The sequence below is a fragment of the Lygodium microphyllum genome, chromosome 18 (genome assembly GCF_053477565.2).
Source record: "Lygodium microphyllum isolate KBCC chromosome 18, Lygodium_microphyllum_v1.1.10, whole genome shotgun sequence".
Lineage (NCBI taxonomy): Eukaryota > Viridiplantae > Streptophyta > Polypodiopsida > Schizaeales > Lygodiaceae > Lygodium > Lygodium microphyllum.
This window is the reverse complement of record NC_141152.1, coordinates 5,731,142-5,745,363: the sequence shown is the minus strand read 5'-3', so window position 1 is coordinate 5,745,363 and position 14,222 is coordinate 5,731,142. Positions and strand designations below refer to the sequence as shown.

The 14,222-nt window shown below is 38.5% G+C and overlaps 1 protein-coding gene across 2 annotated transcripts in view; it reads right to left on the bottom strand.

Annotated features, from left to right (window-relative positions):
- Positions 1-7,209: 7,209 nt before the first annotated feature.
- The window catches only part of XYLT (beta-1,2-xylosyltransferase), a 76,200-nt gene continuing 69,187 nt past the window's right edge, over positions 7,210-14,222 (bottom strand). For both annotated transcript variants that reach the window (XM_087698306.1, XM_087698305.1), the window contains one exon: positions 7,210-8,512. In XM_087698306.1, the coding sequence (XP_087554432.1) occupies positions 7,802-8,512 (711 nt within the window). In that variant the 3' untranslated portion in view covers positions 7,210-7,801. The remainder of the gene's footprint in view (positions 8,513-14,222) is intronic.

The window sequence follows — 14,222 nt, the reverse complement described above, 5'->3', positions numbered from 1 at the left end:
TAAAAAATAATTAGCTATCAATTTCTATGGTTGCCAAGATTGACTCGATTATGAAGTTTGTTGATGAGAGATGTACAATTCATGATCTCTCATATGATGATACCATTATTGCATCTAGTTCACTATGCCATGGGCTATATAAGCTTAATAACTATGGAAAATGTGTGGAAAACATGGCATGTACAATTACATATTCACAAGTAGTTTCAAATGCAAAACCTTGGCATGCATGTTTTAGTCATTTGAATTTTTCTAGTTTGTTGCACCTATAGAGATTTGGTATGGTATCTTCATTACCTACTCTTGAGACTATTGGAAAATACATTTGTGAAGGCTACATATTGGGTAAAATATAGCATGCTTCACTTACAAAACATGATTCAATGAGAGCCATTCGCAAATTGTAGCTTATGCACAATGATGTTTGTGGTCCAATGCAAACAACATATTTTTTCAACTACCTATACTTCCTAGCTTTCATTGATGACTACTCCAAGTATGCATGAGTATATGATCTACAAGCTAAGTTTGAAGTGTTTTTGTGCTTCAAGCAATTTGTTAGCATGATTGAAAATTTCCCAATATGTAAAGTGGACACTCTCTATTTTAATCAAGAGGGGAGTATACGTCTCGTGAATTAATACATACCTAAGTGAACATGGGATAAAACACAAATGTATAGTGCTATATATACCACAGAAAAATGGTGTAGTTGAGAGAAAAAACATTTCACTCATGAGATGGCACAATGCATGATTAAGAGTCAAGCTTTGCCATGTAGTTTCTAGCTTGAATTTGTTTTATATATAGCCTATATACATAATAGGTGTTCCACTAAGGCTTTCTAATCTATCACTTTGCATGAGTCTTTGCATGGTAAAAGCTAACTATGTCTCACTTGCATGTTTTTGGTTGCTTGGCTTAGGCTCTAGTACCAGTGCAATAACATAAGAAGTTGGATAACTTGTAAAATACATTTTTATTGGGTACAGTAATGAAAGCAAAGGTTATAAGTTATACCATCCACAAAGTAAGTGTATCTTGGTCAGCCATCATGTTTTCTTTGTGGAAGATGTTGTCAACCTTTACTTTCATGTACAAAAGAGACAAATGTATACTCATAGGATATCTATGACATTTTGTTGCCTCTTTTTCAGTGGTGTGTAGTCACATGCAGTGCCAAATGAGATATTTTAGCGTATTTTTTATGCAGATGTGAATGATACAATTCTTACTGAGAGTAGAGATTGAGTAGTCTACAACCATGCCAAAATGGCTAGTGTAAACATTGCATGACAATAAATTGGATGCACCATTGGCTAGTCATTCTCGTTTAGGCTCTCCTAGTACTTGTTATGCATCAAATTGTTATGCATTGGCTATTTCTACTTTGTGTGATGGGGATGAGTTTGTATCTTTTGAAGAAGCACAAAATTTAGAAAATTGAATGCCTACTATGCAATCTAATTATAATACTATTGTAGAAAATGGTACTTAGTTCTTATGTGATTTGCCACCTGGCAAGAAGGCTAGTGGTACCAAGTGAGTTTGCAAGTTGAGGTGCAAGGCATATAGTAGTGGTGTTGATTTTGATAAGACCTTTGCTTTCACTTACTGTTGACAACTATTCATAGCATTTGTACATTACCAGCTCATAATGGTTGGAATGTACTTGGTTCTTATGTGATTTGCCTCATGTCAAGAAGGCCATTGGTACCAAGGGAGTTTGCAAGTTAAAGTGCAAGCCATATAGTAGTGGCATTGATTTTGATAAGATCTTTGCTTCCACTTATCATATGACAACTATTCATAGCATTTGTACATTAGCATATCATAATGGTTGGAATGCTAATCAATTGGACATCAAAATTACATTTGTGAATGGTGATTTACATGAGGAAGTGTATGCTTTTCAACCTCATAATTTTTTGCAAAAAGGGTAAGAAAACAAGGTGTGTAGATTGAAAAAGGCTTTGCATGATTTGAAGAAAGCACCTCGGGCTTGCTATGAGAAGATACATACATATTTAACTACATGTGGTTTTCAAAATAGTTCCATTGAAAGCACCTTATATATTAAACTTGATGGTGATGTGCCTCTCATCATTGTGGTTTATATTGATGGCATGTTGCTCCTTGGTCCTAGTGAGACATATTGTTGATTTTAAAGGCTTAGTTGAATTCAACTTTTAAAGTGTCAAATTTGGGCCTATTGCATCATTATTTGGGCATTCAATTTAAGCATTGTGATGGAGGTATTTTGCTTTGTGTTTTACAAAGTATGTTGAGGCATTATTGCAAAGATAAATGGGCTTATTATTACAACACTTTTGTATCTACAAGTGGTTTTTGCTTCATGCTTGGCAGCTCATGCATTATCATGGTTAGTAGCCCCATATGGAATATTGTTCACTACATCACTCCTAGGGGGGATTTGTGATCATATTTTGGTGGTGATGTGTGTGAACACAATTAGAACCATTGGGGTAGTTTTTCTCCTCTTTAGGGCGTTTTCTTCCTCGGACCTATATCAATGCCTTTCACTTTTAGGACATAGTCTTGTAAATCTTCTTTATTGATACTTTCAACACACTTTGAGTTGTGCTATCTCAAGGTTATTCTTCTCCAAGTTGTGCATTGCATTTCTCTGACCCTAAACCCAACATTGACTAAAGAGAAATTTTGTGTAGTAGCATAGGGACACAATCTTTAATGTCATACGTTGTATCACATATCTAGATATTGAGCCACATGATTTGAATATTTGCATCCATCCTTAAGCTTCAAAAATGAGAGAACATATTAAACTAGGATCTCTAAGAGTGGCCTCTTTTCCACTAGTTCTTGGTGATCATTAGGCAATGCAATCACCTACACCCATGTAGTCATCTAAGGTGAAATCCCATGTGCAACTTGAAGCATCAATTTGGCAAAGAGCTCATCCCCTCACACAAATAACTACTTCCTTAACCTGATTAGAGCAAGTTGGTATAATAATCAAGATGTTTATGGTTTTAACCCAGCATGTATGTGACATACCATTTGATATACCAATGATTGAAGAGAAGGAGGATTTGACCAATGCATTGAGGAGTTCAAAATAGCACACCTCAATTTTTATGTCCCCATTGTGTTTGACATCATCATTTGCAAAACCTTAGGAGGGTATTACTCACAATCATAATTGACTTACCCTTGTTGTAATAGTCTTCATAGCTAACTTCTATCTAGCCTTGAAAGAACGAATCTCTTAGGACTTTAAAGATTCATTGAGGCCTAAGGATGGATGTGGGGAGGAACTAGCATGATGACACATCTTGGATACCAGAGGACCATGCATGGTTTGCCTTTTGTAGAAGTATGTCAAAGGAGAGAGCCACTCAAACATGTCCTCCTTATCCCCAAGACAACATGATACTCCATATGATCTAATGAAGCACAAGAGGTATAACTTTCAAAAAGACACCCAATGTTAATGCCAAGGGCCTAGTGAGGACCTACGTATGCCAACCTTAATACATGGGTATTGTTGTTCATTGTCTTTGTCAAGACATTTACAAGTTTCCCCAGCCTTCATTCCTCATTATATGTAATTATTTGTGGCTTCTCATCTTACAATGTTAGAAGGCTATCTTGTATGAGGAAAGATATTATCCTTCAATGTGAATGCCAAAACTGACTACAGTGCTTCACTCACTACCCTCATCCCTTTCTTCCTCAATCTCCAATCTGGATGTAGTTGGAAGTGAAACAATATATGTTGAGTGAGTCCTACCTCTCTCAAGTTACCTCCATTCCCTGAGGACTAGAGTACTTCAAAAAGAAGAAAGAAAAAGAAAGAGAGAGAGAGAGCATGCGCAAAGGCTTCACTTTATTAGTACATGCACGTACCAATAGTACACTAGGTTAGAGATGCCTGGTTGCTTCAATTAGTCAACACGATCTCTAACCTTCCATGCATATGGCACAGCAAGGGCACAACACGTTGGGCTTGCTTGATAGACCTATGTCCTAGGATTTTGGCCCACCACATGGCACAACATATTGGGCTTGCTCGATAGACCTAATGTCTTGGGATTTTGGCCCACCATATCCACCCTTTACATTTATTAGATCCCCAAATATAGACATACATAGGGATTCTTCGCTCTCCTAGTGCTAATCCCACCTCCCAATTGAACATCACTCATCACCCATGAGCTTGCATGTTTGATTAGGCACAATCCTAGGGAGAGCACATTTTTTCATTCTAGGTTCAGCTTCATGGATCCACAAGATCATCAACTATAGCAATCCACACCACTTTCCCTCACTAATAACTACTTCAATCATCCATTTTCTCTCTACCAACATGAATTCTATGCATTTTCCCATATTAAATGCATGCTTCATCATGTTACCTCCAATAACAAGGGCTCTAGAGTTAACATTCATTTAGAAAGGGTTTAATGTTAATCGAAATGGAAAAATTTGCAAGAAGTTGGTCAAAAACAATCAAATGAATAAAAATGCTACCTGATTTTGGTAGTGATTTATGTGAACATATGTAGGACTATCAAGGCACTTTTGTCCCTCATTAGGCTTTTTCTCCCCAACTTTATATACACCCATTTCACTTTAAGCAAAAATTAGTCTTATAAATCTTCTATATTAGTACTCCTTATGTATTCACGTATCCTAAATCTAGCATTTGGTATCAAAGTGGGCTTTGATCACTTAGGTAGAGTTTTCAACGCCCTAAGCTTCATCTCCTCCAATTGAAACTTGATTTGTAGGTCAATAAATGCTATAAGATACTCATTGGACTTGGTGTCCTCAAATTTTTTATTCATGTTCATTTTAAGCTTCATTTGTACTACTGCCCCATTATTACACAATCTATTTTGTTACTTTGTGTAGATTTTTTGACAATGTTCATTTTTCCAAGTAAAACCTTTTGCACTCTACTTTGTGTTATATTATAGAAAACATGTTGGTTTTGTGAGAACTTTCTTCTATATAAGAACCCTTTATATTAGATATATCAATGGCCATGGCTTAGAACAATGATGTATTCTATATATAGATTGTTATGAACAAGTTGAATGGAGCCAAGTATCCATTATGGGCTGACATAATAAGTCTTATACTACTTACAAAAGGATAGTGGAACATTGTGTAGAAAATCGATATACTTCCTATTGTGGCTATGAAAGCTACAAGTGCAATAGAAACAAATGTCATTGAGGGGGTCATAAATTCTAGCTCCACTATAGTTTAGGATAAAGCATAGCCACCTATTGTTAAGCAAATATGCTATGATGGTAAAAATGTGGAGGCTCATGCCTTGATTGCATTATCTATTCAACTTAGCATAATTCGACACACCCATTGATGTAAGATAGCTAAAGAGGCTTAGGATACACTTGTCTCGAGGAAGAAATGAGACCCATGTCACTTACTGGCATAAGAAATTGAAAAGTTGACACATGGATAATGTGGACTGTAATTTTGCACGTACTCTTCCTTTGATGATGAAAATGAGTCCCAATGCTTTGTCATTTTAGTAGTTGGTTTCTATTTTATTGCAAGAAGATTAATCTCAACAAGAAAGGTCCATTATGCATATTACAAATCAAGCTTTTATGGCTAGTCAAAAAGGCAAAGAAAAATGTACATTTTCTACTAGTAAGTAGAAATCTACAAATGTTGTTTAGTCAAAGAAGATTGATAAGAATGAAAATTAAACTAATAATAAAAGATTTTGTAGGTATTGTAAAGAACAAGGCCATGTCATTAAGGGTTGTCCTAAACTAGTTATGAAAGAGGCTAAGAAGAAAGAAGGTTCAGAATCTGCAAATATGGTGCAAGAAAAGATGTGTATCTAATGGCAACATAATTCTTGCATGTCTAGTGTGGATATACGTGTGATATTTTGATAGCAATACTATTAAGCACATCTACTTCGCAATATAGTTTATTCACTTCTCTCGAGTTTACCCCTAAATCTAGTACTATCATATGCACAAACAAATTCTCTTATCTTGTTAGAGTTGGTAAACTTGTGTTCACTATTACTAATGATAATACTTTCACCTTCGTATTGACTAGAGATCAAAAAATCACCCATAAAGTGCAATTTTCCGAAAAGTTAGAAACATATACATTAAGCTTGTGGATATAATGCAATATAATACAATACCCACATATTTCCATCTTACCCTCCTTTGTCACAATGGACCCATTAGGGGGTCGCAAAATATTGCATATATGCATGCAAAAAACTTTTGCATTTATCCTCCTCACCCCTTCCTTGTTTCCATCATTGGCAACCTCCATCTTGTTCAATAACTCTTGAAAGCTCTCACCTTGTCTACCCCCTCTCTCCTTGTGGGCTCCTATTTCATGATGTATCTAAAAAGGATTAATCATTTACATCTAAAGCTAGTTGCATGAAAGTATCCTCTATTGAATAACAAGAAACAAGCTTCTTTGTTTGAGTAATAATGCATATAGTAAATGACTTATTGATATGTATTTTTTATAATTGGAAAAAGGACTACTTTTTGGCATAATTAAGATTAGGTAAAGGTGTATGAAGAGAATCTATTTATAGATAAGATATTTAAAAATAGGTAAATATAAAGAGACTAAGCATAAGCATACACACCAACTAAAGATGATGTGACAGCTCAATACACTAACTTTTGATGAGGGCCTTACTTGTCCCTAAAACCAATGTGACTCTTACATTTTGAAATGCAATAAGCATGTAGCTTTTAAATAGTCCCATCAATAAACACATAGCTTTGTAATAGTCCCATCATGCTTTGCAACATACATACCTTTGCTGCAAAATAGCACGTATCAATGAGTACTCACTCACAAAAGTACTTCAAGGATACTCCAGCTGAAAACACTCCATGATGTTCCTATGCTACATCTACTCATGGGCATGTATCAAATGTTACAAGTACCTAGAAAACCTTGGATGCCACCTTACAAAGGTCGAACCACCCTTAAGACAATCCATATGCACTCACTATGCTTATTGATATCTATCTACCTATAACTAGGTTAGAAGTTATTTCAGAGGAAGTAATCAATCAAACCACTCTTACTCTCCAAATACTTGATTAAATCCTTCTCCCAAGCTGCAAAAGTTTCATCATGTCAAAGGAAAGTTTTGATAGAGGCCATAAATCTAGGATTAATGCCCAAGCCTGCTGATAGAGAACATGTATGTTCATATTTATAAGAAAATGTAATAATTCTCTTTCCTCTTCCTGAACATTAAGTGTTTTAGGTACAAGTGCCTCTTTTTGGACGTGCTGAGATTCATTCCAAGGGAACTAACAAGGGATTGTGCTCCATGCAAACTGTTGAGAAAAAGAATGAGCAAAACTATTGACACTGGTCAATAAGAAGTCTATCTTTTGCTTTAGCCATAAGGAGTCTTGCTTGTGTCAACTTTAAAAGAGCACTCCCGTCAAAAAGAATTTCTGGGAATTCAGCCTTACAAAAGTAGTAATAAACTAATCGAAACACTTTCTGACGCCTCTCAAAGATAGCCTTCAAGACACAAAATTGCCAATCTTGATGTCTATAGCTTCTCCAAGTTCCAACTAATTTTGAGCTTAAATGCTCCCTGTTTGGTCAATGTTCTTGTGTTGTTATGGATCTATGAAGTCCCCGGTAAGAAATACATATCTGCACATACATATTTCCAGCTCACATCACCGATAGGGGGCTTCAGATGTTGCCATTCTTGCTGGTCAAATTTCTGACCTGATTCTGCATTGATTTAGTTCTTGTAGTGAACTCATCCAGAAACTGATTGAATATTATCCAAAATCCGAGAAAGGTATTGCAACACCTGTGGGCAGTCTGCATATGTGCCTGGCATCGTAATAGAGTGGTACTCCATTCCCATCCATTGTGAAATATGTGCATAGTGTGGCCGTGGGAAAAGAGGGCTTAGCAGCTCTAAGACAGCAGTCCCAGGTTGCGCAAAGAGAATATGAGTGAGACCTGCTCCATGAACTCCTAGAATAATGGCAGCATCATGTACTGCTTGTACCTGTTCCTTCATTGTCATATGAGCTAAAGTACCATTTATAATCTTAACATTCACTTTGTTCTGTGCCCATGTTTCCATCGAATTGTAAAGTTCCTGCTCATTTTGCAGCCTAACCTCTGGTCTGCCAGCATGCCGTGGATGAGCTAAGTAGCTTTCACGCCTGACAAAGAGTATATTTTTCACACTGCCTCTCTTGAAATCCAGGACACCAAATGCTGCTTTAAACATCTCACCAAATTCTCTAAGTCTTGCAGTTTTGCTATTATCAGCATTTTGTTTCAATTCTGTAGCTGGACAACCTTTACAACCTATCCCTGAGTTCAGGCCTTTGAAAATTGCAGTTTCATAGCCAAGAGGTGTAAATATTACATTACTGAAGCAAACAGGTCCAGTGAAATTTTTGGCATAATAAATATTACTGAAGAGAGCTTTCCAGCCATCATCCATAGGAGACTGTCAATGGAGAAATACCAAAAGAAGAACAAACCATTTGAGAATATCATTACATGTCAGAGCCATTTACAGACAACGTATTTAATCACCTTCTGTGAAACATATAAAGATAAACAATCAACCTATGCAACACTACGCATATATGTTTCACAGTTTTGCAGGAAAAGTTTAAGGAAAGAAGATCCAAAAGGCCAATAGTCAAGGTAATCCAAACCCACTTCTTGAATATGTTTTCCCTACCTTGATAAGGTGAGGGTTACAATTCTCCTTGGTGTTTGGATTACAATGAAGTATGTGTAATGAAATCTGACCTAAATAGTCCTAAAATTGGACTCATAATAGGTGGTGCCGGCTGGTTAACTGCCCAACCATAGGCTGAGTCCAGCAGACTGCCTCCATCAAGCCACAGGCTACATTTAAATACTTGAGGTGAGCTCTAGGCCTACGAAGAAGTGAAGAAGACCCTAATCTGCCACGTCAAACTCCTAGTGCAGCAACTCCATGTAAGCAATGTGATCATTGAGCCTCCCTATGACAATTAAATTGTCAACATATAGATAAATGAAGATGACCAACCCACTTAGAAGATTGGGCTGCTATGGAACCTCCTGACCCATGACAGAACAAAAAACTCTCGATTATCTAATACCATTCTTGAGCATCTGCTTCAGCCCATAAGGAATTTTCTCAAACTCTCATCCTCACACAACAAAACCAGGTGGCTGGTCCAAATTTTCCCCTTGTTTTGGGTCTCCAAATCATTATAGACTCAGGGCTGACATTATGGCAAATGTTTATGGACATGGAGGTCTGATTTCCAACCATTGAAAGCATTAAATTGAGCATCCAATCTCAAGGCAAATGCATGTCAAAGATTAGGGTTTAAGAAGCACATCTACACAATTTGAATTACCTCAATTTGACAGTGAATTGAAGGTGCATTGGTTAGGGAAAAGCTCCAAGATTGTTAGACAATTAACGCTGAGGCCTCATTTGATGACTCTGATCAGTCTCCAACTGAGATTTGTGTGAATTCTGAACTGATTGTAGTGCAGTAGCAATGTGAGAGCACGCAGCCCAAAGAGTCAATGAGGGCACTACATCAAGTTGAAAAATGATGACAAAACCGAAGACGGGGATAGAGACGATACGGAGTGTGCAGCCAGCACCCCTATAAATGACGGAGCAGAATGCCAAAGTCGGAGTTGTCAAAAAAAATGACAAAGAGACCAAAGAAACAGTAAGATTTGCACGGAGAAACGTGAAGTGTGTACGGCAAACACCGAGAGAGAAGAGAAACTCAAAAACCCAAGAAGAACACTGATGATGCACTGAATCATGCTATGAGAAGAAAAGTTGATACAATGGAGCTGAAGCTTAGAAGATGCTATCAGGTGGCAGCACCTGTGGGAATTTGCACAATGAAGGGAGTGAAGTGCAGTCCTCCGAGCAATGGGCTATCAAAGTAATCACTGGAAGGTGAAGGATAGTTGTCAAGGAGTGAACCACAGTCCTTTGATGCCATCGGAGATAAAGAAGATTATCACCAGTTGTCGAGGGAGCGAACAACCGTCCTCAAACACTAGGGAGTGAGCCAAGATGCAAAATGCAAATGCCACATGCCTGCTGACTGCCCAATTTTCAAAGATAGATGCTGACACCAACAAGTGAAGACTGACACTTGTGTAGGAAACCTGCCGCCAAGATGGAGAATGATGACGCCAAGATGTGTGAAGCCCTCCAAACTACAAAACATAGATACCAAGGTGACACCAGATGGGAAGAAGATGACGCCTGTTGGTGGAGATGCTCTAGAGATGCAAAACGCAAGAAGAATCTGCCGCCAGATGTGGGAGAGATGACGCCAGGCAAGAGATGGTGGAAGAAGGCCACAAACTATGATGTCCTCCAATAGGGTGTGGGGAGCAACGGCATGGGGAGAGAAGAGTGTCGAAGTGACAGAAGAAGAGGGGTGAAAAATGATTGAAGTGGGGTGGCGACTGAAGCACGTGGTGGTGAGTAAATGAAGTGACTATCTATTTATTAGGCATAAGCTGTCTAGGGTGGCGCCCCAATGTGTGGGCGCCCACTAAAAAAGTGACCAAAATGTGGACACCATCCCTTTTTGGGGGCTGTCAATGTGAAACCCTAAATAAGTGTGTAAACTAAAGAAGTGGTTTCTCCACACTCTCTCTAGAGTCCAAAAAGGGATAAAGAAAGAGGAGTGAAGAGAGATACGAAGGTGTAGAGGATTCCAAAGATCCAAGATTTCCAGAGAAAAGATAACCTGTAGTAAGGAACAATACACAGAACAAACTATAGAACCTAACTCCACCTCGGGAGAGAAGCCACTAGCTCTGTAACTCCATGCTGGAAGGAATTCAAAGGCCTCATCACCAAGTCACAACTGAACCTCCAAGGTCCCAATCTAGGCAGTACCTAAAGATTCTGGATATCAATGTGAAATGATTGCTAAGGACAGCCATCCCCAAAGAGTAAATGGTGGGTAAGAAACTTCATGATGAAAAGGTACGCCCTCTGAGGGTGGAAATGCACGGCCCTCCGTTGAAGTCGAAGAAGAAATAGAAGCCCCCTCGGAGGGCAAGGACAGCACATCCACCTCTGAATCCACTCTGCAAGAGATAGGGAATCTAAAAACTCATGGATCACGGACTCCAAATCATCGGATGATGAAGGAAGTGCTGTCAACCATGTCAAAAAAGGTATCTGCAGTATCAAAGATGTGGAACAACTCCTAAAGGTGGCCTCTCGAACTTGAGTATTCGAGGGTGGGGAAAGACAAGGCTCAAGCTAAGCCAAGGGTGGACAACAATCATTGCCTCATAGTGGAGCGCACTATAGAGCACACTGTCTTGCAAAGGAACGGACTACTGAGGGGATAGTATCCAACAATCACTTTCTCTCGATGGAGTGAATTGTAGAACTGCAGGTTGTCAAGGTGGCATTCTTGAAACCCTAGAAGAAGTAGAGCAACCTCCGTAGTGCATTGTGGCAATCACGAGGAGGTCATGGTACCAATCAAGCCTCCTAGGGCTCGAAAGGGCTTAGTGCGCATTGGATGTATCTTATTGCCTTGAGTATAAAAACCTGAAAGCTAATACAAAACAAACTTTCTGGCCTAGTGTCATGAGAACATGTATTTTTTGAAACCTCACTTAACACGTAGATTAATTTTTAACCACATGGTTAAGTAAACATTGCACATGTGAGGTGTAATTGGGATTAGAGTAAATCTACAAGCCTGAGACCCGAGGAAATCACGGGATGTCAAAGGCAAAAGTTGCTCTAAGTTATGCCGCACAGGTACTTGGTGGTATATGCTGCTAGTTGTTGGCCTAGGTCATTCATTTGGCCATAAGTGTCACTTGGTGACTGTCGTGAAGACATGTATTTTTGAAACCTCACTTAACATGTGGATTAAGTTTTAATCACATGGTTAAGTAAATGTTGCACATGTGAGGTGTAATCGGGGTTAGAGTAAATTTACAAGTCTGAGACCCGAGAGAGGATCTTCTGAGGCAACCAAGGGCAGAAGAAGATCAATCAACAATAGATGACAACATCTACAAGCTGTTGAGACAGGGCAGCAACAATAAATGACTGATTTTCTTCAGTTCTTTGCATCTATAAGCTGTTGAGACAGGGCAGTAGCAGTAAATGACAGATTTTCTTTAGTTCTTTGCGAAGAAAGTCCGAATTTTCTCTCTCTTCAATATTCTCTCTCATCTCCCAATCTTTCTACAAGCTTGCTCCAAAGATTGCAGCATTGAGATCACCAAAGGCTGAGAAATTTCAGATTTCTCTGTCGTAAACCCTAATTTGCAGCAGAAATTAGAGTTTGGCAACAGCCTCGGGAAGTGTGCCAAAAATAGGAAGCTCCAAGGCTTGAATTCAACAGGGCTAAAGTTGTTTTTAGCCTATTCAAGTGGAGGGACCAATAAATAATTGAATTTGGGACATTTTTCATCTCCATCAAAGAGGATGAAGGCCAAATAATTGCACGAATCAATGGGCAAATCAGATTAAAGACTTGCTTGTCATTTTAAAGAGCAAGGGGAGTTGGAATACCGAAAGGGATTGGGAGAATCCCATTGTAGATCAACTTCTTCTTCAATTAAATAAAATAAATACCGAAAGGGGCACCAATTTTGGGGCCAACAAGGTGCTCAATATCCAAGATTATATGGTAAAGTGTGCATTCCAGTTTTGTGAATTTGTTAATTACTATAAATAGTGCTTAATTAGGTTATTTACCACCCTACCCGAGGAGGAAGGCTAGTTACAGTGACACTAGAGAAGTGGCCTTTAATGGTACCTAACACCAATCTAATGGTCAAAGATAGTGCAGAGACACTCAGAAATGAAAGTTGCCTAGCCAATTTAAATATTAGCTAGTCAAATTATTTTGTAGGGCACTAAAATAATATTAGATTAATTTTCATTATTTAAAGACTCAAAATTAATATTTCATTATGGATAATGCTAAAAAAACCATTTGGGAAGGCTGCCACTTGTCAAAAATGCCCATGCAAGATTAAAAAACGTTTTTAGAGACTGTAGAGAGGCATTCTAGTGTATTCAACATGCAAGAGAGAGGGAGGAGATGCTACTGGTCTGATTTGCAGCCATTGGAGAACCTTCTGAGGTAGCCATGAGTAAGAGAAGACCAATCAACAGCAAGTGACAGCATCTACAGGTTGTTGAGACAGGGCAACAGCAATAAATGATTGATTTTCTTTAGTTTTTTACATCTACAAGCTGTTGAGACAGTGCAACAACAGTAAATGATAGATTTTCTTCAGTTCTTGGCGAAAAGCCTGATTTTTCTCTCTCCTTAGCATTCTCTCTTGTCTCCCAATCTTTCAATAGCCTTGCTCCAAAGTCTACAATAGAAATTAGGATTTCGCAACAATCTCGGAAAGTGTGCCAAAAATTGGAAGCTCCAAGTCTTGGATTCAACAGGACTGAAGCTGTTTTTTGTCAAATTCAAGTGAAGGGACCAGAAAATCAATGAATTTGAGACATTTTCCATCTCCATTAAAGCAGGTGAATGCCAATAGATTGCGTGAATCAAAGGGCAAATCAAATTGAAGACTTGTTGGTCATTTTGGATAGCAAGGGATGTTGGAATACTGAAAGGGATTGGGAGAATCCCATTTGTACATCAACTTCTTTTTCAATTAAGTTAAATAAATACCAAAAGGGGCGCCAGTTTTGGGGCCAACAAGGTGTCCAATGTCCAAGATTATATGGTAAAGTGTGCATTTCAATTTTGCAAATTTGTTAATTGCTGTAAATAGTGCTTAATCATGTTATTTACCACTCTATCCGAGGAGGAAGGCTAGTTTCATGGTTCCATTGCCGAGATTACGACTCAATACCTTGATTTGGTGGGCCCAAGGCACCCCCAAGCCAAAGCTTTGTGCTAGTGCTGATTTTTACTCTCAGCTGAGAAATTACAGCAATATGTCTTCATACAATGAGATGGACTCAAGCAGCGATGATGCCTCTCTGTATGAACATTCACATGGGAATGAAGGAAATGCAATGTCTCACCTTAGGCAAGGCCCAAACCCTAGACAGCAAGAAGAAAATGTTGTTGTTGGGTAAGACGCACGGCCTTCAGGGCATAAGGAGACTGATGACCAACAAAGTGAAGAGGAATTTAATGACCAATGCAAGAATTGAA